The sequence below is a fragment of the Stegodyphus dumicola genome, chromosome 1 (assembly GCF_044657685.1).
Source record: "Stegodyphus dumicola isolate Sdum_Otavi_A_Nest chromosome 1, ASM4465768v1".
NCBI lineage: Eukaryota > Metazoa > Arthropoda > Arachnida > Araneae > Eresidae > Stegodyphus > Stegodyphus dumicola.
Genome location: NC_140768.1, coordinates 273,209,694 through 273,234,023, shown reverse-complemented (window position 1 = coordinate 273,234,023; position 24,330 = coordinate 273,209,694). Strand labels below are relative to the sequence as shown.

Here is a 24,330-nt window from a genome sequence, read left to right as displayed (position 1 = left end):
AAATATGTATCTGTTACAAAATTCTGAAATGTTTTTAGATTATTAACTAAATTCTTTATCAAACTAAAACCTTTCAAGGAAGGAAATATTCAAAGTTTGAAGCTAGAATACAGATAAGAATAAATTTGAAATCTTGCCAATGCTGTTAACAAAAAGCAATGCCTATCATACCAGCAGTATTTTATCCACCCCAAAAAAAGAGGGAAGGAGGGAGAGAGAAGGTGATTAAAATGCTTAGAACTTGGATGTCAGACAGATATTACTCAGGGCTATTATATATTAATAGATTAATAGCTTATATATATCTACAGAAAATTAGCTAATCGAAGTAGATCAGGCATTAAAAAGTATTGATAGACTTTTTCTGTCAAGGTATGTAAAAAAATGTTTTAATTTGTATTTAATATAATTGTACTTGCCATATGCACCTCTTTAATCATGCCTTTCAGTCTTAGTTCTGCCTAAATATAGTAACTTGATTTTTTTTCCTCTTGTTACCACAAAATTCATTATATAGATTCTAATCTAAATGTGATAGTTTAAAACAAATTTATAATTTTTCATTTTTTGGAAAAACATGTTTGTTTATTTTATTATGATGTTTATTTTTTCTTTTACATATATTTCAAAGAATGAAACTATGCATTTCATATTGCAAAGAATATGTGACGTATGAAATAGTTAGATAGTTGAGAAAATGTCAATAATTTTTATAAAATGCTGTACAATTTATATTTTGAGCAGTATATTGATAGTTGATGCATTCTGTACTTTTAAGGTTATTATTTTCCCTATCCAGCTGGTGTATTAAGAGGAGAATATGAATGCAGTAAAATATTGTATGATATTTTTAATAATGTAAAGTGAAAAATAGTCATGGATATATTAATCTGTTACTGTAATTCAGAGCTGATTTTAAAGATTGATTTTCCTCCTAGAAATGATCTTCCAGAATCTGCATCAAAGTACCAACTTCTGGGCCTCAACTTATTGTGCCTTTTGGCACAAAACAGAGTAGCTGAATTTCATACGGTAAGTATTGTATAATGAACATCTGTGAGACAACTCTCATAATTTTGGTCTGAGATTGGTTATGCTGTGTACTGTTACTTCATTTTTTTCTCAAAAATACTGGTCTCTTTCAGAAAAAAAATTTATATGTCATTTTACTATGCTTTTTAATCCACCTTCTTTACTTAAAAAAATTTTCAAACAAACAACGAAATTTATATAAGAGAGTAATTCTGTATTTTGAATTATTCCTTGCTATGTAGTTAAATTCAGTTGTAATATTACATTCAATGAAATTTTCTTCAGTGTTTTTGTCCTGTTCATTTATATTTATCATAAAAAACTGCTAACTCCTCTGGATAACCTAATAATTAGCAGAAATAAAAATATTATTGTATTACTTACTTAATATTTAGTAATTTTAATTAGAAATTTATATGATAGAGAGTTTTGGGCAGTTATTTAATAAAAAATGACTTCATTATTCAAGACATTAAAGAGAAAGCCTTCATTATTGTGCATTTATTTCATTGATAATTTATAACGAATATTTCTGTCCAATACCAATTCTTTTTAATTTGTCTGGACATGCAATCTGTGATTTGAAAGCCCTAAACACCTTTTAAAGAGTTTTTCTTTAAACTGTGTAATTAGTAAAAAATTTAAGAAAACTGTAATCCTTTGATAGTCATGTTCATTTTATTTTCGAAAATAATTGCTGTTTTTGCCAGATTGAAGAATTAGCTATAAGTAATCCCTTCAATCCTGTACTTGCTGACATTGGCACGCTATTTGAGGTCAAATTACTTGAAAAGTTCCTTGAAAATTCCTGCACTAATTGTGAACAAAAATTGTATCTTGTCAACGCTGTGTAAACATCCAAATAACTCTCATAACAAATTTATTTATTTTTATGGGCATGTCAACTTAAAAAGGTATCAGATTGACACATAAGAAAAATAAATAAAAATAGCAATCTGAAAACGTTTACACCCAACTCAGAGTGTTTTACGAATATTTAAGAAGGCTATAAAACATACTAAAATGCAAAGATCTTAACCCTTTCAGGACAGGTGTCCCATATACGCATTCCATAAGAACGTCTTTTACAGCCGGGCATCCCATCCACGCATCGCTAGAGATTACATTCAGAGGACGGGTGATGCGTATACGCATTTTCAGCTGGAACGTTTTTCTGAAGGCCACTAGATGGCATCCTATGTCTATTACTTTTGAAATGAACACAATTTTAGGTTCCTGACCTTGAGTTTGATATTATTCTGCTTGACTTTGGTATTTTACTCATCAGCTCTTGTGAGGGGGGAAGGGAAAGCGTAAACAGAGGTGAACTCTTTAAATTACTGCATGTTAATGAAAACATCCCCGTGTGTGATTTATATCCAATTCCTTTTTTTATTCTTTTTTTTTTTTTTTTTTTCCCTTTACTATGTACGGTCTTTTAGGGTTAGTATGTGGAGTATTGTTACGTTTTGCATTGCCTTCAGATATATTTCCGTTTCTTCTCTTTTTATTTCGTAAAGCCTCACCTCTAGTCTATTATGGCAGGAAGGCACTATTTATCAGATGAAGAATACCCTCGTATGGTCAATGAACCATTTAACTAACACAGATGAGAGTGATGATTCATTTTCTAAAGAGTTAGAAATGATACTTTTTCTAAGAGTTAGAAAGTAATACTTCTCCGTGCTTCGAGATTTACCACACTCAGTCTTCATTTTAAATTTTGTTACTTCTTACTGTAAATAGTCTTTATTGTGTTGTTTTATTAATTTTAAACTTTATTGATGGATTTTATCAATTAAAACTTTGGAATAATTTGGATAGCGCTTTAGCGCTTCCGAAAATTATTTTACAAGATAAGCAATTTTTTAAGTATATTTTCATGTAAAATAGAGAAAAAAAGTTATTAAGTGCTAATTTTAACATATAAGAGCTCAAGTAATAATCTAAAATGATACAAAAAATTACGATGCTAGAAGCGATTCCCCACGACGCAAAACCTCCATCCTGTACTGTGACTGCTTTCGATTCCGTTTTGTCCCGCGCGAGCGTCTTAAACAAAGGTGTGCCGTCGCAAAAAGGTTAATATGCAAATTTCAGTTTAATATCTGAAAACATTTTGTGCTAAGCTGTTGAATAGACATATTCATTTATAAATTAGTCCCTCAGCAATTATAAAGATATAGAAGAAATTATCTTATATTGGGTCATCTTTGAAAGTTCTGCGATTTGTCAATTGAATCACAGATTCATATTATTTTATTTCTGATGGTATGTGGTGACATTGATTCAAAATGATGTTTAAATAATGATCATGTCTACCCATGCATAATTTTTGTTTCAGTGACATTTTACGTACAAGAAACCTGAAAATTCATTTTCATTATATTTTCTCTTTTGTTTTAAAAAAATGGAAGAAGTGCTAGTCAGACTTCTCAGAAAATTTGTACCACGTATGGACAAAGTACTGTTTCTGATAGCACTGTACATAGGTGATTTGATAAGTTAAGCATGAGAATTTCAACCTTGAAGATGATGCCTGTTCTGGATAGCTTTTCTCTGTAAATAAGGATCTATTACAAGGCAGTATTTCTGAAAACCCACATTATAAAATTACTATCAGACAGACTAAATATTCCAAAAAGTGCCTGATGATTTGAATAAGGTTAAATTAGCTACTTCCATGGATACCCCATCCTTTAACAGAGCAGAATGTGTTAACTTGCATTTCGGCAAATGATTTGGGGGGATTTTGGTTTCACTTTGGGGGTGACTGTCAAATTACCCTGTGTTGAGTGGTGCCAGGTAGCATATCTGACTCCTTATACTGATTGGATAAGGTTGCACACTCTTACTGCAATTAGAACTCAAAACATGTTTATTACAATTACAAGAAACTCTTTATATATATATATATATAATTCATAGATAGCATAGAACTATATATATATAATTCATAGATTAATAAAATTAATAGCTGTGTAAAGTCTAAAGAATTAATTAAAAAAATCTAAAACTAAATTGATCAGTTAATAATTATATTATTAATTGTAATTAGAAATCCAAAATAGAAACATAAAACTGTGTAACAGCTTTTTAGCAAATATGGAATTTGATTCTTTTGTTGCAAAATAGAACAATATATATAAAGAAATATAATAAAATCAATGCTTTGATTCTGTTTACTTTTGATGAAAGAATAATAAGCTTTCAGACATCACAGTTAATATAAAAATTTTAAAAAAGAAACCCCGATATTACATTTGCATATTTCTTGCAATACTGAGCAGCTTACCAACTCAATTTTCAAATCACCAATAGAAAATTTGTTAAACTAAAAGAATAACCAGATGAAAAACATATCGTTATTCATTTATATTAATTAATACTAATGGAGATTGTTGCATTTGTGATGATAAAACAGTACTAGTCAAGATGTTGCTGCTTCTTTTGGGGGGGGGAATTGTTTATGCAAAAGGCTTACAAGAAATATTTATCATTATGAAGTGGGAACAATTTCTATTTTCCAAAGCAAGAAATTTGTATGGTGAAGATATTTTCCAAAAAATTATATTAAATTGTATGAATTCGTAATTGATATGAAAATTTTTAATATCACTGTTACTTATGATCTTGTTTGGTACAGGAACTGGAGTTACTTCCTGCAAAGGAGATTCAAACTAATGTGTATATTCGACATCCAGTTTCCATGGAGCAGTATTTAATGGAAGGAAGTTATAATAAGGTAAATGAGTAATTATAGTTTCTTTGAAGAACTACAGCTTTTTTTGGAAAGGGGATAATTTAAAATTTTAAAAATATTCAGGTGTTTAAGGGAAAACTTTGAATTATGCATGTAAATATAAATCAACAATAAAATGTTGATTTCTAATATTTAAAAATGTTGCATTCTTTAAAAAACAATTTAGTTTAAAAGTCTTAAAAGAACTTCTATGACAAAAATTTCTTAGTAAAAAAACTACTTTAACACAACTTATTTCTAACAATTTAATAAGCTGTTATGATTTTAAGCTTAAATTTTAAGTGCAATTTCATTCAGATTTTTGGACCATTTTATACCTTTATCTGTAGTTTTGACTATCGCAGTTATGAGCACAAACACACGTGCTGTTCAGACCAATTTATTTATGAAATAGGATGGATGGACATGAATCGTGTTGTAAGGAATTTTTCTCTGTTTATTCTATAAAGTTCTCATGCAGGATAGATGCGTAAACAGAAAATTCTAAGCTGATTCATCTAAGCTGATATATGGTGATAATCATATATAATTAGCTGTTTTATTATATTGTGCTTAACCCTCTGAGCGGCCAGGGTTTTTGCTAAAAAAGCACAAATTTCCCAAAACTACTATCAGAAGAAATTATTTTTTTGATTTTAATGTAAAAAACTCTCCTAGTATTTCATATCTGGATTTGTTTTCTTTTGATATATTGCCTTAATTTCTTTGACATATTTTAATATGCACGTATATATACGTTCTTACAGATATCACAAAAAATATTGTAGGCCGTATGCCGCTTGGAGGCTTAAATATTGTGCATCTATTTATATATTCATAAAAATATAAGTGTTTTCTAAATGAGTTTTGATATAATAGTAAGTAAATATTATTGTGTTATAATTTTAAGTATAATTATTCAATTATTACATTTTATAGCATGATTTTTTTTGTTATTCTTAAAATGAATTATAATTGTAATTAATAATTATTCTTCTTTATACTAAAATTTGTGTATTACACCTGAAAAAATGTAGTAATTAATAATTGTATGGTAATATATAATTATTAAACTAACTACAATAAAATAATTATATTTATTTGATCTTTACCCTTAAAGCCATATGTAGTGTTATATTTTACCCCCCCCCCCCCAAAAAAAAATTTCTTACCTCTATTATTCTTAATATCCCAGTCCCTTCAAGTCGTCATCCTCTTTATCAGAAGAAATAATTAAGAGTACATAAAATTATCTTTCTTTCAGTAGTCATTTTCTACATGAATGTAGTACTTCTTATGGTTTTCTGTCATTTCACTTTCAAGAGCTTCTGTAAATTTTAATAATTGATCCATTGCCATGTCTTCAGCTGTATTGCTATACAGCTATACCTGTGTAGCCATTCTTAGTGTTCTTTGAGCATTGAATCAGATTCATACGACCTTTCTTCAGGAGCTTCATCAACTCTATTTTCCGTAAATTTGGAGAAAACTAAATTTTTCTGATAAAAAAACAATGTATAATTTCTTTTTGGCTTTTCATAATTGGACATTTATTTAATCAGACAGTGTGATAAGAGGCATTGTCTAAAATCACTACACTTGGTGGAAGAAGAAGTCCACTTTTCAAAAGATGAGAAATGAGAAAAATTCATTTGCCCACAATACTCCTCAAATGTCTTTTTTTTTTTTTTTTTTTTTTTTTTTTTTTTTGAATCATGTTAAAAATCCCATATCACCCTTCAGCACATAAAACAGTGAATCTTTGAGGTGCATTTCCAGTCTGTGCAACACTAAACAACTGTCTCCAATTGCCAGAATTTTGAGAGTGTAATTGCTGTCCATCCAGGTTTTGTCTAAATAAGTGAGAGGCCTTTTTGAATGACATCCTCACTTTTTCTAACATACAGCATTCTTTGTAACATTCTTTAAACTTCTCCAAATCCAATTCTATAGAGTACTTTTTTTTTTTTTTTTCCCCCCAAATATCTTTCTTGCAATACATGGAGTAATTTTGTAAGCGATTGAATTTTTTCTCCCTTCTTAATATAATAATATAAAATTTATGAACAGTTCTTCATACTACATTAAACCATCTAAACGAATCATATCTAATACTTCCTTTGGGGGGGGGCGAAGCAAATGGAAAACTGCCTCATCCTCCTTTTCTGCCTACGAAATAACATGTAGCAATACTTCTACAGTATTGCTACATATTATTTCGTCATTGATGTAGTGAATTCGTTATTTCATCTTTAGACATTAAAAGGAAAACCTTTCTTTAACATGACAACTAAGGAACAGCTTGAAGCTTATTTTCAGTTTTTTTTTTTTGAGGGGGGGGGTTGTTATGTTTTTTATCTGGCATCCATTGTACTTTGCTTTAATCTAGTTGCTCTTTTGTTAGGTATTTTTATCAGGTGGTAATGTGCCAGCAGAAAGTTACAACTTTTTTATCAACATACTTCTTGACACAGTAAGAAATGAAATTGCTGCATGCATTGAGAAAGCTTATGAAAAACTGGCTCTTAGTGAGGCAAGTCGGATGCTATTCTTTACGCATAAGAAAGATGTAACTGATTATGCCAGAAAGGTAACTTTTGTGTAATGAGAAAAATGAGTTTAAATATTTATCAATATTATCAAGTTTACAAATCAATATTTTCAGATGATTTAGTAAATTTTTCACTTTCATTTTCAGAGAGGATGGAATGTTGTGGGTGATTATTACATTTTTGATGTTGAAGATAAACCTCATTCTGATGACACAATACCAGCATTTGAACTCGCAACGCAAGTAATAGACTATGCAAGAGAACTGGAAATGATTGTTTGATTTTTCGTATTTAAATAAAATTACTATGCTTCTTTTTGTAAACATATTTATTCATGAAAAGGAAACAAAATGGTATAAAATATTTACACAGGTTTATAGTCAAGTTTCGATTCGAGCTTTTTATTATCTGCCACTTTACGGACAGCTTTCATGAAATCTTCTTCTACAACAAATTCTCTATCTGCTCGAATTGCAAACATACCTGAAAAATAAATGGAAATTAAAAACTCAGGACTTTTTTATATATTTTAAAATTTGCAACTAGAGCAAACATGTATTGATAATAAAAGTACCCGATAGTAAGTAATTTAGGACATAATTTGCCTTATTCAATTAAATTTTCAGAAGATAAAATCGAAAACTACCGATTCAGAACCATGAAAATGGCTGCAAAAGAAAGTTACAAATTCATGATCTTGCACAAAATACCCATCCAAGTGGATATCTTTTGATAAGAAACAACCAAATAATAATACGCAATTTTTCACCCATCACACTATGGCTAATAACAATGCAATCATTAGCCACCACTAAAATGAAATCTCGAGTGATTGTGAAAAGGGTAATATTTTTCTATCTCACCTAAACATAAAGATATACTATACTCTTCATTTATTCAAAGAATGTGCTGGTACTCTTTGTATTGAAGTTTCATTCTTTGAAAGTCACTGCCATAAAGAAATGCAATAACATTAATAAATGCGACAATCATAAACCCCTTACTGAAACTTTGTTGTTGGAAGTTGGAAGACGGTTTGTACATTTTTTGTTTGTTTTCGACAATAAGTAGATTTGATAAATCGTGTATCAAGTATCACAAAGTATTTCCATTTGACTCCTGCTAAATTGTTTTCATACAGGAGTCTACAAAAGTATTCTACATTGAGCCACATGGCAAAGGCAAAGCAAAAGCTGGTAAGCATCATGTATTTAGCTTCTGTAAGATGTAAATCTTGGTTTACTATTTCATTTATTGTTGTTACAGATGTAAAAACAAAGAATGTAGAAATAATAACCAATAGTTTTTCCCCTTCCGATCAATAATGCTGTTCATTTCACACTTGGAAATTTTAATACCATGTGTTTCACATTTTTGAATAAAGGGATAAGAACATTTTTCTTCGAATAATGCAAAAACATATTCTTCAATTCAAAATTTGTTTACATGCGACATTTTGAACGCATAGATTTAAAAAGAGCTGACGGTATTTCTCATTTCAAATAATAAGTGTATCCAAAAATTTTTATTTTAAAACATTTCCTTTCTTAACATTCTTCACTGAAATTGTTCTAAAAATGTGTAAACACCCTTTGTATCTTATCAAAATTAAAGTTTGAATTTTTTATTAATGTTGTAAACATTTTCTAATTCTATAGTTGTAACAGGATTTGTTAAGCAAAAGCATGCTTAGTTGGCACAATTTGTTCAAAACTCAAAATAGTAAAGTTAAATTTCAAAATTGGGTTTTGATAGAAGGCATTGGGGAAAATTGTAAAAATAAATTGAAAAGTAATAATAAATGAAGGTGATATAACAAAAGTTTTCTGTTGCAATGGCAATGCTCCAATTGGCAATTAATTATAGATGGCAAGCCTGTAATAGGTAACATTCTTCACTGAAATTGTTCTAAAAATGTGTAAACACCCTTTGTATCTTATCAAAATTAAAGTTTGAATTTTTTATTAATGTTGTAAACATTTTCTAATTCTATAGTTGTAACAGGATTTGTTAAGCAAAAGCATGCTTAGTTGGCACAATTTGTTCAAAACTCAAAATAGTAAAGTTAAATTTCAAAATTGGGTTTTGATAGAAGGCATTGGGGAAAATTGTAAAAATAAATTGAAAAGTAATAATAAATGAAGGTGATATAACAAAAGTTTTCTGTTGCAATGGCAATGCTCCAATTGGCAATTAATTATAGATGGCAAGCCTGTAATAGGTAACATTCTTCACTGAAATTGTTCTAAAAATGTGTAAACACCCTTTGTATCTTATCAAAATTAAAGTTTGAATTTTTTATTAATGTTGTAAACATTTTCTAATTCTATAGTTGTAACAGGATTTGTTAAGCAAAAGCATGCTTAGTTGGCACAATTTGTTCAAAACTCAAAATAGTAAAGTTAAATTTCAAAATTGGGTTTTGATAGAAGGCATTGGGGAAAATTGTAAAAATAAATTGAAAAGTAATAATAAATGAAGGTGATATAACAAAAGTTTTCTGTTGCAATGGCAATGCTCCAATTGGCAATTAATTATAGATGGCAAGCCTGTAATAGGTTTGAAACACAGAAAACATCAATACAGACACTGAGAGAGTTTTTTGACAATGAAAAAATTTCATTTGACAGTTTAGTGGAAATTTTTAACACAATTATAGGACTATAACATATTAGGAAATGAACAGCTTAAACAGCATTGTAAAAAATGTTTGAATACAGCAGTGGGGGGACTATTGTTTTCGTTTTTGCATTGAATCACTCTGAATGTCCGTTTCTCTTTTCAAACTGTTGCCATCAAATATTATCACCCTGTATTATATTTGAAGAAATTAAATAATGAAGAATCTGCATAAATGGATGCATGTTTCTTGCATTATGATAAAACAACAGTACCTAGAGCCATCAAATTTTGAATGACATAATCCTACTGCGAATATGGGCACTTGGAAGCCTAAATTTGAAATTCATCTGAAATTCTAAAGATATGCTCAATTTAAAATTATTTTGCGATATTGCTCTTGAACTGAATCTTATGGTTTAAATTATTATTATTTTAAAATTTCATCTTACTAGATTTAAGCTGCTGATCTACAAACTAAAAATTTCTGGAATTGCTATCGTTGTTGAAATTGAATATTGATATCGTTATTAGAAAACTATGAATTGCTACATAAGTAAGTCTTCTAAATGTAGTCGTTTAGCCTTCTAGACAATGTCAGAAAAAGATGGAATCATCATCTGCCTCCTTTCTTTTTCTTTCCTGACAAAAATTTTTTATATCCTCCCCTATTTTTTATTAATTTGCTTATGTCATTCATTACTTCTGTTACATATTTTTTCTCTTACTTAAAAAGACTTAACCTTATAAATTTCTAATTATTAGTAAACTATATTTTTTCTAACAGACTTCCTGTATGTTTTTGTATCGCTTCATTTGATTTATCACCAAAAGAACTGCAGAACTTTCTAGAAGATCCAATATTATATAAACACGCATTTACAAAAAAAAAGGGGGGGCTCATTAAGAATTGAAAAATAATTTCACTTGTTTATGCACCAATCACTAAATTTTCATTTTCTTTTAATTTAGACTTGTTCAAATGAATGGATGCCAGATTCATTTCTGCATCTTCTTCAGAAATTACTGATGATCATATGAATCTAACAAATTCATTAAAAGTTCAAGTTACCTTCTCGGTTTACATATAATGTTATATACATAAATTATATACTATTTATAATATATAGCAAAAATTAATATTTATTATAAACATTTTTTAAAAATAAGAAACTGTATTTGGTTGTAGGCAACTAACTTTTTTTTAATGTTTTGCATTTCCTTTCCTTCATTATTATCTGACTGAGCACCAAAAAAAAATTTAAGAATATTCCACTGTAGAGAAAGCTATTTGGTTGAGTTTGAAGCTGTGCTTCCATTTTGAACTTCTCGAAATATATATATACACCTATTAATACAATTTTTATTTCCAAGTCAATTAATTTTTCAGTAGCTTCTTTTGTAACTATATGCAAGATTGATACGTGCAACTTCAGATGTTTGCAGCTGGTTAATGCAGTCAGATAAATGATGCTACACCATGAAATTTTCTCACATTATTAGCATTGTCTTAAGAAAATAATAAGCAACCTTTCCATTCTAAACTTTTATTTATAAAATATTCATTTATACAATTAAAATTACCTTCTCCTGTATTTTTCATGCAATCTAATACACAGTTACGTTATCAAGTTGCCAAAGTCTAACCCTTTTGTGTATGCAAAACATGGAAAATAAGTCTCTTACCATGACCAACAATTTGGTTAAAATGATCAAATTATTAAATAATTTTTTAACTAAAAGTTATCAAAATGGATTACAAAGATTGCCAAGTGGCAGACAAATGCCTCCAAGCAAGGTGTTAAGTCACCAAATATCTCGTTTTTGATTCCAGTTAACCATTTAAAATTAGGGAAAAAAGCAACCTTAAGTGTGACACAAATTTTCTGGGCAATTATACATAAACTTTTCTTCATTGGGAAAAAATCTACATAATTTTTCTCAGGAGGAAAAAAATCTCTAAAAACATATACGGCAAATTAAGATTGCCATTTTGCTTAATTTAAAATTTTACATTGCCATGTCTTGTTCCAGTAAAGGATGGCCTCCAAATATTTAGATTAGGGATCCAGCATCCGTCAAATAATTTCCAGAAAGATGAATAAATAGTTCATTAGTTCACTTTGCATTATTCAAATTAAAATGCTGTGAAAATATCTATTTATATGTTTTCTGATATTTTTATATAAAGTTTCTTTGCTGTTTTGAAAGAAATTTTCTAATCATTAAGTGTTTTCAAAATAGCCATGGACAAACATGATTATGTTAAGCGGCACCTACAACAGAAATCAATGAAGTAATTATTAATCCTTATTCTTTGCTATATATCATATAGAAAAGGTACAGTTTGTTATTGTTATTTCCATCACTACTTAAGAACAAATTATTTGTTTCACATTGATTTTACAATATTGGCAACAATACTTTTTCCAAGCATTTTCACAACTGTAGCACTTTTTATTTACTATGTCAGAATCCGGAAATGCTGCATTAAAAAGCTATTTTGAATGGTCCAAAACCAAACTCGGAAGTTAAAAATTGGACAAAATAACATTCAGCTTTTACAAGTCTTTTACGAAAATTTTTATATTTCTTTCAGATTTACTGATCTACTTTGCTTAGGCCTTGCAGAAAATACATGCCATTTACAGTCATCTTTTATGCCATGCATATCTGAAAAATCTTTGTTGCAGTGTGATGATTCACATGAATTTTAACCCTTTCCGGACGGGCATCCCATATATGCATTCCCTAAGAATGTATCTTACAGCCGGGCGTCTCATCCACGCATCACTAAAGATTGCATTCAGAGGACAGGTGATGCGTATATGCATTTTTAGATGGACCACTAAATGGTCTTCAGAAAGGTAATGGTAAAAAGGTAAAAGGACCTATGTCCATTACTTTTGAAATGAACACAGTTTTAGGTTCCTGACCTTGAGTTTGATATATTCTCCCTGACTTTAGTATTTTACTCATCAACTGTTGCGAGGGGGAGAGGAAAAAGCATAAACAAAGGTGGGCTCTTTAAATCGCCACATGCTAATCCAAATCCTTTTTTTATTCTATTTTTTTCCTCTACTATGTACAGTCTTTTAGGGTTACTATGTGGAGCTTTGTTACGTTTTGCATTGCCTTCAGATATATTTCAGGTCCTTCTCTTTTTATTTCAGAAAGCCTCACTTCCAGTTTATTATGGTGTGATTAACTATCAGAGGAAGAATACACTCGTATGGTTAATGAACCATTTACTAACACAGATGAGAGTGATGATTCATTTCTTAAAGAGTTAGAAAGTGATGTTTCGAGATTTACGGCAGTCTTATTTAAAATTTTGTTACTTTAATGTATAAAAATTCTGTAGAATCTTTCTGGCTTGGTAATTTTATTTTCTTATTTTTTGTTCTCAAACTGTTAGTTTAACTCACAAGAACCACATGCTATGTTTTCTCGCCGTAATCTAAATGAACCTGTTAAACTGCTCTTCATTGTAAGGTGCTTGATGAGAAAGAGAGTGTCAGTCAGAAAGTGTAGACTTACAATTAGGTACTCATCAAAACCAGTAACCATTCAACACATGAGCATTTCACCAATCATTGGATTAATAAGTTGGCTCCATTTTATGTACCATTTCCTTTGCCCTCTTCTGTGAAATTCATAGTCCCCCCCCATATTTTAAATAACTCATGGTTTTTTTAAAGAATTCTCATAGAAATTATTGAGAATTTTAAGTAGTTGAAATGGTATTTTCAATAGACAGATATATAAACAAGAGTTAAGAAATTTGAAAATTAAGATTATAAATTATTAAAGTCATGCACTATGCTGTGAAATTAATTAAATAATCAAGATAATAATTAAATCAAAATTTTGGTGTCTAACAGGAAGAAGAGAAAAAAATAAATATTAGCTAACACAGCCACATTTCTAAATTATATCTTAATTATTATACTTCTACAATTAAAAGTAATGCCAAATAAATAAAAATTATTTAAACCCATTAATTTTTTAATGCAAATAAAGAATGCAATAGATAAAACATTAAAAAAATATAGTCCTTTTTAATAAATCATTATGATATAACCTGCTTTAACATGACACAAAACAAAAAATATTGCACACAACAAGAATTCTTGAAACTAAATAAACAATCAGAAGCATCAAGCTAAATCAGTATTTTTCAAAATTGCCACAAAAGGGTTATAAATCAAATTCTTAAAATCTAAAGGAAACAAAACTTTAAAAAAAAAAAAAAAAAAAAAAAATTGAGAATGATAGGCTATCAGCAACTCAGAATCCATCCACATGCCATTGGCTAAATTCAATGCAATAAATTAAATTAATTTTTCTAATTATGTAGAACCCAAGGAAGACTGAAGCAAAAGCAGTTAAATGCCAAGGAAAAGAAACAAAACCAAGTTACTTATGTTAAGAATGAAAGGATATAGCCCAAAATGTGAAGTATTATCACAGGCATATGGCCTAAAATTAGAAAAAGAATGCATTAAATAAATTGAGTGAAAAAAAAGAAGATAAAAATGTTCCTTGGAATCACTATGTAATAGATGTGACTGGGGACAAAGAAAAAGGAAGCATACTGATGTTGTGTTGAACCAAGTTCAGTAGTAGGATGTTGGTTTGATAAAATGGGAAAAAAATAAAAATTCGAGAACTGCATTGAGTTGTAAAGAAGCTGTAAAAATGAAAATGGTGGATGGTATATACGCAATTAGTTCTGTTTAAAAAATATTTGCCTGTTCTTTGAAAAGCATTTTCAACAATTTGTTTCATTGAATAATTTTATTATCTTTTTGACCCAGAAGGGCTATTAGTCTCAAAATGGTTATTCTGCATAGAATCGCTATAAATAGCTGTATTAGTTTTCAAATTGCTCCCACTAAATATTATCACACTGTATTATACTTAAAGAAATTAAATAATAAAGAATCTGCATGAATGTATATATGTTTCTCATCCTGTGAAGAAATAACGTGGCGGCGCGCAATGAACTGGAAGTTGATCTGTCAACACTATCGTTATCTTCAGGGCAGATGTTTTTATTTTATTCGGCTTATAATTCCTTATTAAATGTAGTATTTCATCTCGATGTACTTCGTCTTTGATATGATTTAAATCAAATTCCTCGTCATTATAAATATCACGAATACAAATCAAATAGTTTTCTGGTTGCAATTTTCTAATTTCGGCTATGCATAATGTATGCTTTACGCATGCGCGCGTTGAAAGAAATGTTTAATAAAGTAAACAAATAAATATTAAGCTTTTTTTTTGTAAATTTTGATACCCTTTAGATCATAATTGCTCATTATTTTATAAATTACGGTTTCATATTTTTAATTTTATAATTTCTGCATGCCATCTTACCAGATTTAAACTGATGATCTATAATCCGGAAAAATCGATATTCCAGAATCACCGAAGTCCCGACGAGTCCAGATTAAAGACTTTTGACTGTATATACCGTTTTTAAATATTTTTAGCTCAAATGCTCCTTTAAGCGTAATATAAAATCTGAAAGCTCTTCCCCCCCAATCTACATAACTTGTGTATTTTTTCTCTGTTAGTCTGTTAATCACCAAAATTTTGATTTAACTTTTATATTTTAGTTACAAATATAATGAGTTAAAAAGATGTAGAAATTAAGACCATCTGATTTTTACAGTATACCCTTATCACTGTGTTAAAATAACTTCAGTTTCTTACTTTTGAATTATTTTTCTTAAGTCCATAGAAAAAACAAAATCCCAAACAAAAAATTTCTGAAAATTCTGTAGCAATGAAACAGTAATGTCATATAATTAAATACAAAAAGTCAGGTTTATATCAGATTATACTTCGAGGTTTACAAACACAATAAATATTTAACACATTTACCTGCTTCAGTACAAACATTCCTCAAATCTGCACCGTTAAAACCATCAGAAAGTTTTACAACTGCCTCCCAATCTAATTTTATGCATAAGAGAAAAAAAAAAAATCAATTTCAGTAAGATCATAAAATATAAAGCATACTCTAAAGTATATAAACATGCAGCTTACCTATTTCTCCATGTTTGGTAATTGGTGCAGCATGTATTTTACAAATTTCTAATCTAGCCTGCTCATTTGGAAGAGGAATTTCTAAATAAATAAATGTTCTTGAATTACTCTTCCTATTAGTAAAAATATTTTATTTTTAATGCACATAAGTTAAAATCAAAAGTCTTCTATGCAATGCTTTAAAATATTTTGAGTTACAAATATATAGCATTTATAACATTTTACTTAATGGTACGTGATACAATACTAATTCTTTGCAAATGGCCATTGCATATATTTTTACTGTAAGAGATAATAATGAAAGTGCAATAAATAGATGAGTGATAAGAGATCCCTTTATCATATGATTAATTAGTATAGCACCACATCCACCTTTATTTTAAAAAAATACATACATATGGTGAAATATGCATATATAGGTGAAACATCTGCAATCAATGTCATATATTGAGTTATACTCACATAAAAGTCTGATATTAATAACTGGTTTAAAATGTATTTACTGCAGGGGAAGCGTACTTTATGCTATTATACTCATGCAGTGAGATACAAATCTGGTTCCTAATGTAGATAGTTTTTCCATAATTTGGGTGACTTCTTTATTTGTTATTGGAATATTTATATGTAGACTATTGGGTAAAGTGCAGTTCGACTGGATTTCTTATTTTCCATATGTTATATGAGAATTATGTGTCTCTCATTCCAAATCATGCAAAATAAATGGGGAATGGAACATGTCCCCAAGATGTATCTTACTAACTATATGCAATGTGATAATGCATTCTTCAGCCTGTATCACTAAAATCCCACTCTTTTTGCCATTATGCTATTGCTTTTAATTTTAGGCTTTTCTTCAGGTGTGATGGGAGCCATAAGATCTCGCAAGTCTGATGAACCATTGCTTCTGTTGCAACATTTTTTACAAGACAATGAGCTATCTCACTGCTGTGATTGCAAGCATGTTCTTTTAATCCACTCTAGTGTGATATTGTAATTTTTAAATTTCCTTAGGTCGTTTTATATGCCCAGCAATGATTGGCAAAGGGTGTTGCAGATTTAAAATTGTACCAAAGAGAGACTATCAATTTTTTTACTTTGACATTATAAATTTGCTATCTATGTATACAGTGTATGGCCTCGGCAATACTTATTGGCTCAACTTGAAACACATTACCGTTGCTCTATAGGTGACTTTTCCACTGATATTCTAAATGTTCATGACGTAGAACTACAAAAGAGCTTCCAACGTTGTGCTCAACTTTTGAACCATCTGTATAAATTTCTAATTTGATAATTGAGATGGAATGTATGCTGTCTATATTGCTGAGTTTGATCTCGGTTCCTATGTCTTTTTGTGATGGATGTATGTGCATGTGTGGAGCCTGCTATTCATATTTACTTATGCGAAATATTTTTCATCTAAGGATGCTGTTTTTTTTCATTTGTTTGACTACTTGAAAGACTGCTTCTTCTTCAGTTTTTATGTGCTAAGGTAAGAGCCCTGCAAAGACACAGACTGCATTTGTACAAGTAGTGCGATAGGCTTGATATTCAGTAAAAAGGGAGCTGGCTAGACAGATATTTGGTTTTACATCTTTCCATGGGTTGAGCCCATACTGCTGCACTATATGTTGCAATTTTCTCCACAACTGTGGAATAAAGAAGCTTTTAAATGTGGTGCTTCAATCCCCATTCATATCTTCCTAAATGCTGAATTGTTTAGCAATAATGGTGGTACGCATTTTGAGTTTCATAATGTGTAGGATCCATGTTTATTTTTCATTATTTAATGAAAAACAAACATAAGGTTTAGGTATTTTGGCTAAATCATTATTTTCAACCTTTTACTATTTAGAGATACAGATGGTCAATGCTTCAGTAAGCCTCCTTTCTTTGGGATTAGGAGGATTTCTGTTCAGGGATTTGCAATTTTAGAACATTACACAGGAAGTAAAATTGATTGTCGATTTCTGTAGGTTTTTTTCTGCATTTCAACACTAGTTTTTCCTCTTACAAGGAGGGCTGCATTATCTACCTATGCAAATATTCAAGTATGTTCTGGCCATGATGCTGTAAGGATTTTATTGAAGTTAAGACTCTACAGATGATGGCTTGCAGGCAGCCTCTTGTTTGATCATGTTTAATATTACCATTGTTGTGTGCTATAATTAATTGGCAATCCATTAGATAACTACTAAAAAGTTCAGTAAATGTTATCTGAGCGCTATGCTTCTGTTAAGCTTGTTTTATGGCTGACCACCACAAGGTGTCAAAGGTAATTTTAAAATCAAAATTAATGTATGCTGTGTGCTTTATTTTCTAAAATTTTGTCCTGTATGTCAATTAATGCACGTGTAGTTCATCCTGAGAATGTACAAATAACAGTGATAGCTATCCGTACTGATATGGGCTAAAATAATTTTGATGTAAATGATGTTTAAGTCTGTTAATGAATAATTTTTCAGCTGTTTTGCCTAATGCAGTAATCAGAATACATGGTAAGAATTTGCACAGGCTGGATCCCTGCTCATATTTGGGAACAGTATGACTTTGCCTATTTTGAAAGCCTTATTCAAAAATGTATCTGTAGTGAGAAGTTTATTGAAATATTTGTGGAAAAGATTAATATTGTCATAGGTGACCACTTTAATTATTGAATAGTTTATACCATCTGGTCTTGGTGCTTTATTTTTAAGAAGAAACCACATCTCGTACTCTTTCATTAGTAAAATCAAAGTTGTCTGGAACTGTCAAATTTGTTGGAAGTTGTCTTTTCTATTGCTGCTTTGGGCAATATGTAGTGAGATCTGTCAGCTTTATCTCTGGAACAAATGGCAAAATAAATTAAGATGGTTCTACAGTTCAGAAATAGTTTTCACTTTTGAAAGTTGGTCATCCACTCTGAATTTTTTTTTTTCCTTGTTCCTTTCTTGAAGTTCCCAGAATAAATTTTGAATTAGTATCTCCATGTTATATAGTAAAATTAAATATACTTCAGTTCTTATTAATAGAATAATTGAACTTTACAGAAATGAAATAATATCTAACATTTAAAAATAATGATTTTTATGACTTTCTATACATTAAACTCAGCAATGAAATTCCACTATCCTTTAGAATAAAAGCTTTTTTGCGTCAGCCTGTCTCCATACTTACATATGCAGAACTCCTTTCTCATCCACAAATGATGAAGAAGCTTATCAATCAAATTGAAACCTTAACTCCTAAATGAAGCACTACTAATATATTACCATATTAAATAGTTACCGTATTTTATGGACTATAATACACACCTCAATGTTTAAGCAAGTTCTTTAAAAAATAACATTATTATTAATAGATTATAAAGCCAGACTAAAAAAAAATATTCTTAATGCATAAAACAGAACTGTCCTTGAAAATCGTCATCTGAACTTTCTTCTCCCTCTTCATTGTCATCATTGCCTTCTTCATATACAAGATGGTCTTCACTGCCATCAAGAGCGTTACTTATGCTGCACTTCTTGAAAGATTTAACAGTAATATCTTCTCTCACTCTCTCTCTTTATTATTATTATTATTATTATTATTATTAATCCCAATGCCATTTTGTTGGTGTCCTTGAATCCATTTCAATACATCATCTTCTAGTTTTGGCCATTTTGCATTCAGCTCCAATTTGCACATTTAGTCTTCCTCATTTTTTCAGTTCTTCTTTCCAAGCCCGCCAATCGAATTTTTTTTTTTTTTTTTTTTTTTTTTTTTGTTGGTGGAGAGTCGAAACGTTGCTCAGCTTACTCTGTTTTCATGTTTTTCTGCATATGCTATTACTTTCAATTTATAGCCCGCATCATATGAATACCTTTTATTTTTTTCCATCGCGAAACTAGCCACTAACAAAAATATTGAACTGTTATTGATAACACAAATCACTATCAATTCAAGTTCACTGGCACCGTAGACTGCAATGACACTTCATAGGCTAGACAATGTTTGTGATGAGGGAGAGAGTGTTGCCAATTACTGCCAGTTGAAACCAATGTTGCCAGATACAGATAGTTTTCCTGCGGCATCCAATATATGGCCATTTTTAAGGCTGGAGGGAATTTTAAATCTAACACTGGACATTTTTATATTAATTTCGAGTATAAGACACACCTGAATTTTGGAGGCAATTTTTTGAAGAAAAAAGTGCATCTTGTCGTTCGTAAAATATAAACTTGCCCAGCATTAATCTTATGCATTATAGAAGTAACTTTTGATACACATAATAAATGCTTCAGTCGTCAATTAACAGACACCTACAAAGTGCAGAGTTTAAATACACTGAACATAAGAAAATAGAAAACAATAAAATCAAACATTCATGCCGTTTGTTCATTAAAGAAATTACCTATTTTACGATCAAGTCGACCTGGACGAAGAAGAGCAGGATCCAGAGTATCAGGTCTGTTGGTTGCCATAATTATTTTAACTTGACCAAGGGAATCAAAACCATCCATTTGATTTAAAAGCTTTAAAAAAAAAAATCTACTGAAAGCAGTTATGACAAAAATACTATGCAAACATGAAATACTGAATGTGATTTCTAGTTATTATAAAAAATAATGAAATCTGAATAAGCTTCTACAAAAAACTTATAAAAAATAATCAAATCTGAATAAGCTTCTACAAAAAACTATCTAATTTTTTTTTTCTTTCAAGTTTTAGTGAAAAAGATTGCATCATTCAGTTTTTTTTTTGTTTCCCCCCCCTTCAGCCAATAAGAAAATTTCATGCATTTTGGCTTCATTCGACAAAAATACAAACTGTTAACTTACTAGTTTTCCTTCCCCACAAATAAAGACAAAAGAACATTTATTCACTATTCAAAACAATAAGCAGTATGATATCTTTTTCATATTCAATATCAGTCTTATTTCCCACTAAAAAAAAATCTAGAGTGGGATTGCATAAATTACCACAGAATCATACGCTCAAATTACAGGATCACTATCACAGCGGTAAATAATTCATTCTTGATTTTCTAAGAAACCATATGCTGGCTGGTATAATATACCTCCCTTTCATGAAACTTTATCTATTTCCAATACATTTTCTATTTCCAAATGTATATACATATATATTGGCATTTAACCATCCAACACACAAGCCTTACATAAGCTATTTTGTGCAAATGTGAAACATACAAAACAATGAACTAGGGCAAAAAGAAAATTTGTTTCAAAAATGATTTTCCCCCTCCCTGTCTGCCCATTATAATGGTCAGCAAAAGCTTACAATTTGCCCAAAAATATGATTAAAAAACATTTTCACCCACACTTCTGAATAACTAATTATGTGTACATGCATATTCTTAAAATATGTCCAAACAACTAAAACCCTTATCACATACAATATTTGTTACCGGAACAAAACGTTTGGTGGAACAGTTCTGAGAAACGCTCTTTGGCGAAATAGGGTTATCATCTTCACTTGGTAAACAGGCTAAAAGCCAAACAAGAATCAGTTATCACTCAGATTGGCGAAAGTGACGTTTGCTTCTTCGTGTTGTTTTGTATCGCTCACACTCTTTTCGTTTTAAACTTTATTGTTAGTAATGAAAGATAATAGAAAGGTGACTGCTATCAAGTTAATCACTTTAATCTCCACCCTGGCACTTCAAGTAACAGATAAACATACTTCTGGTTATAGCAATTAATTACATCAGTAATAGCCAAATTCTGTATACACTAAGAATAGTTTAAAATGTGTGCTGGATAAGTCTATTTATCAGACATTACTTATGTGTATTTTCTGTTGTCTGCATTCCAATGAAAATTTGATCGCTCATTGGAAAATTTGTGACCTAGTGAAAGGATTTTCTTGACTAACTTTATAATTACTGTTCTGTCCATTAAAACAAACAAACAGGCAAAAAAAAAAAAAAAAAAAAAGACCTTCTATGACAAAAATCTATATGGCTGATATTTACATCCTCACAGCCAGCAGATACTATTCAGCAAAATGAAGATCAAATAAAGCATATGAATACATGAGTAATCAAACATGTGCGAGTTTTTTACTGTCCCATAGAACACTCGGTAATATACCTAAAATACATTAATTATACCAACTCTAGAAATTAGGTGGTGCACATCATGAGTTTTTTTTTATGTGATTACGGCAAAGCCTCGAGGGATATCTGCCTAACAGGAGGGATCCCTTTGTAGATTTTTTAAAACTGGCTCGTATATCAGTTACAAATGGGGAAAACCAAGAAAACGCCCATGTAGCCAGCCTGTTCGCGGCATTCTAACCTGAGACAGAATTACCAGTGTTCAACGATGTTTCGGCCACTAGTAGGCCCATGCACTTAATTGGAAAGTACGAGTACAATTCATTATGTAAACAGACACGAAGGTGATAATCAGTTGTGCACTGTTTTAAGTAATCAAATGTTATAAATGCACAGCTGTTACATTTCTTATTATTTATTAGTCATGTTTATATTATGTAGATCATACATATGATATAATTATGAATTAACCCAATAACAAAATATGTACACTCTTTAGTACACAAATGCTCATCAATTATTTTTCAACTGATTATTTGCAAAGAACTGATGACTACAGTTCCTGCCAATTACATAATCGTTATATGAATTAAAAGTAATTTCAAATAAACTTTTTGGCAATGTTCATTTTTGTATTCATACATACATATATATACACATCTAATAAGTCATATATTTACATACAGATAGAGCGATGCGATGGTTTAGAAGTTGTTGATATATATTTATTAGTATTAATGTAATGAATAAGATTTATATTAATGAATATACAAATGTTTTTCATCATGCATAATAATAAATCCATAAATTGCCAATGTTTCAATATGTTACAATAAAAGTATAATGTATTTATAATCCAAAAAGTATTTCATTAATAACATGAAAATAACTGACAAATTTAATGAGCATTCTCATTATTATATAAGCTATGCTTTTCTTTTTTTTATGCATCTTTTATGCTGTTTAAAAATGTGTCACTGATTATGCAATTAACAATTTAAAAGATAAGTAATTAGGAGAAAAGCCGCATATATACAAACGGATTTTAAAAAATTAGTCAAGTTAAATTTAAGAAATAAAATTCTATTATATAACAGTGATAATACACGATCAGCATGAAATACGACAAATTTGGCAAACTTTTGGAGACGAACAATTTGTAAACAAATCCGAACTGCAAGAACGTCATAAAATACTGTCAGCTCTGAAGTTTCCATGTTCACGAACACCCCCAGAATGAAGAAGGGAGAAGGACGACATATGTGAAGAGGACCAGGAGAAATGACGGCAACTATAACCCGGCTTTAAAACGGAAGATCTACTCACCCGACAGAACTCTCCGCAGCAAAAGTCGCCGAACTGCAGAAGGGCCATCAGCGGCGGAGGAAAAAGTACAAGGAAAATTTGAACGGCCAACAACGAGGTCCAAGCAGGATCACGACAGAAGTTTCCCGGTTCCGCCAAGACCAGCTGCCTTCAAACGGCCAAGACCACAAGCAGAGGAGGAAAAAAGGAAGGTGCTCAAGGGTGGCCGAACTGGTGAAAAACGGAAGCTTCCAGAGGAAAGCACTGAAGGGCGAGCCCGTACAAGAAGGAGGATAAATCAAGCTACTATCTGCAGTACCTTTAAAGACTGGGCCCAAAAAAGGATGTCCAAATATTACAAAGATAAGTAAAATTTTATGTTACTTTGCAAACTTAAGTTAATCTTTCATTCTTACTGCAAGTTGCAGATTTCAAGAAGTTTTACCTCATGCGAGGTCTACCTTTATCGCCAAAAGGGCGAGAAATGAGTAGTGACCGATTTTCGTATTATGTTTTTCAATTACTTGTGCGTAAAACTAAAGTTGATGTATAATAGCGTTGTGTAAAGACTTAAATATTGTAAAAAGTTATTGTATAAATTTTATTTAAAACATTCTAGCAAGAGAGAAGTTTTAGTCTGAAAGACTTTTTGAAATGTATTATTTCAATGTAGAAAGAATTGGCACTTGCTTTGAAAAGAATAGACGTTAACAATGTACTACTAATGTATGTTTTCAAATCTGTAAAATTAACGGCATGTTGATATGTTCTGTTATTTTAAATGTTAAGAAATACCGTGATATGGTAAAAGTGAAAGTAATGTTAAAAATTTCTTATTCGTGTGACTGTAAAGACTAAATCATGGCGAATATGTGTTAAAGGGTGAATGATGTAGTTAGGCTCTCTGACGCTACACTTTAGAGTTAGCCACTTTTAGAATAGTACCTCAGGGTTTAGAGTTGAAATTAGGGTGTGTTTAGAGG

At 30.3% G+C, this 24,330-nt stretch overlaps 2 protein-coding genes across 3 annotated transcripts in view; one reads left to right on the top strand and one right to left on the bottom strand.

Annotated features, from left to right (window-relative positions):
* The window catches only part of Rpn12 (regulatory particle non-ATPase 12), a 41,231-nt gene extending 33,582 nt beyond the window's left edge, over positions 1 to 7,649 (top strand). For both annotated transcript variants that reach the window (XM_035368056.2, XM_035368058.2), the window contains exons 4-7: positions 939 to 1,032; positions 4,679 to 4,777; positions 7,179 to 7,364; positions 7,473 to 7,649. In XM_035368056.2, coding sequence (XP_035223947.1) covers positions 939 to 1,032; positions 4,679 to 4,777; positions 7,179 to 7,364; positions 7,473 to 7,607 — 514 coding nt within the window. In that variant the 3' untranslated portion in view covers positions 7,608 to 7,649. The remainder of the gene's footprint in view (positions 1 to 938; positions 1,033 to 4,678; positions 4,778 to 7,178; positions 7,365 to 7,472) is intronic.
* Positions 7,637 to 24,330, bottom strand: part of LOC118196586 (26S proteasome regulatory subunit 10B) — a 40,761-nt gene continuing 24,067 nt past the window's right edge. Inside the window, exons 9-12 of the mRNA XM_035368055.2 lie at positions 20,378 to 20,498; positions 16,006 to 16,086; positions 15,841 to 15,912; positions 7,637 to 7,809 (exon numbers count right to left, since the gene is read on the bottom strand). Of these exons, the coding sequence (XP_035223946.1) occupies positions 7,691 to 7,809; positions 15,841 to 15,912; positions 16,006 to 16,086; positions 20,378 to 20,498 (393 nt within the window). The 3' untranslated portion in view covers positions 7,637 to 7,690. The remainder of the gene's footprint in view (positions 7,810 to 15,840; positions 15,913 to 16,005; positions 16,087 to 20,377; positions 20,499 to 24,330) is intronic.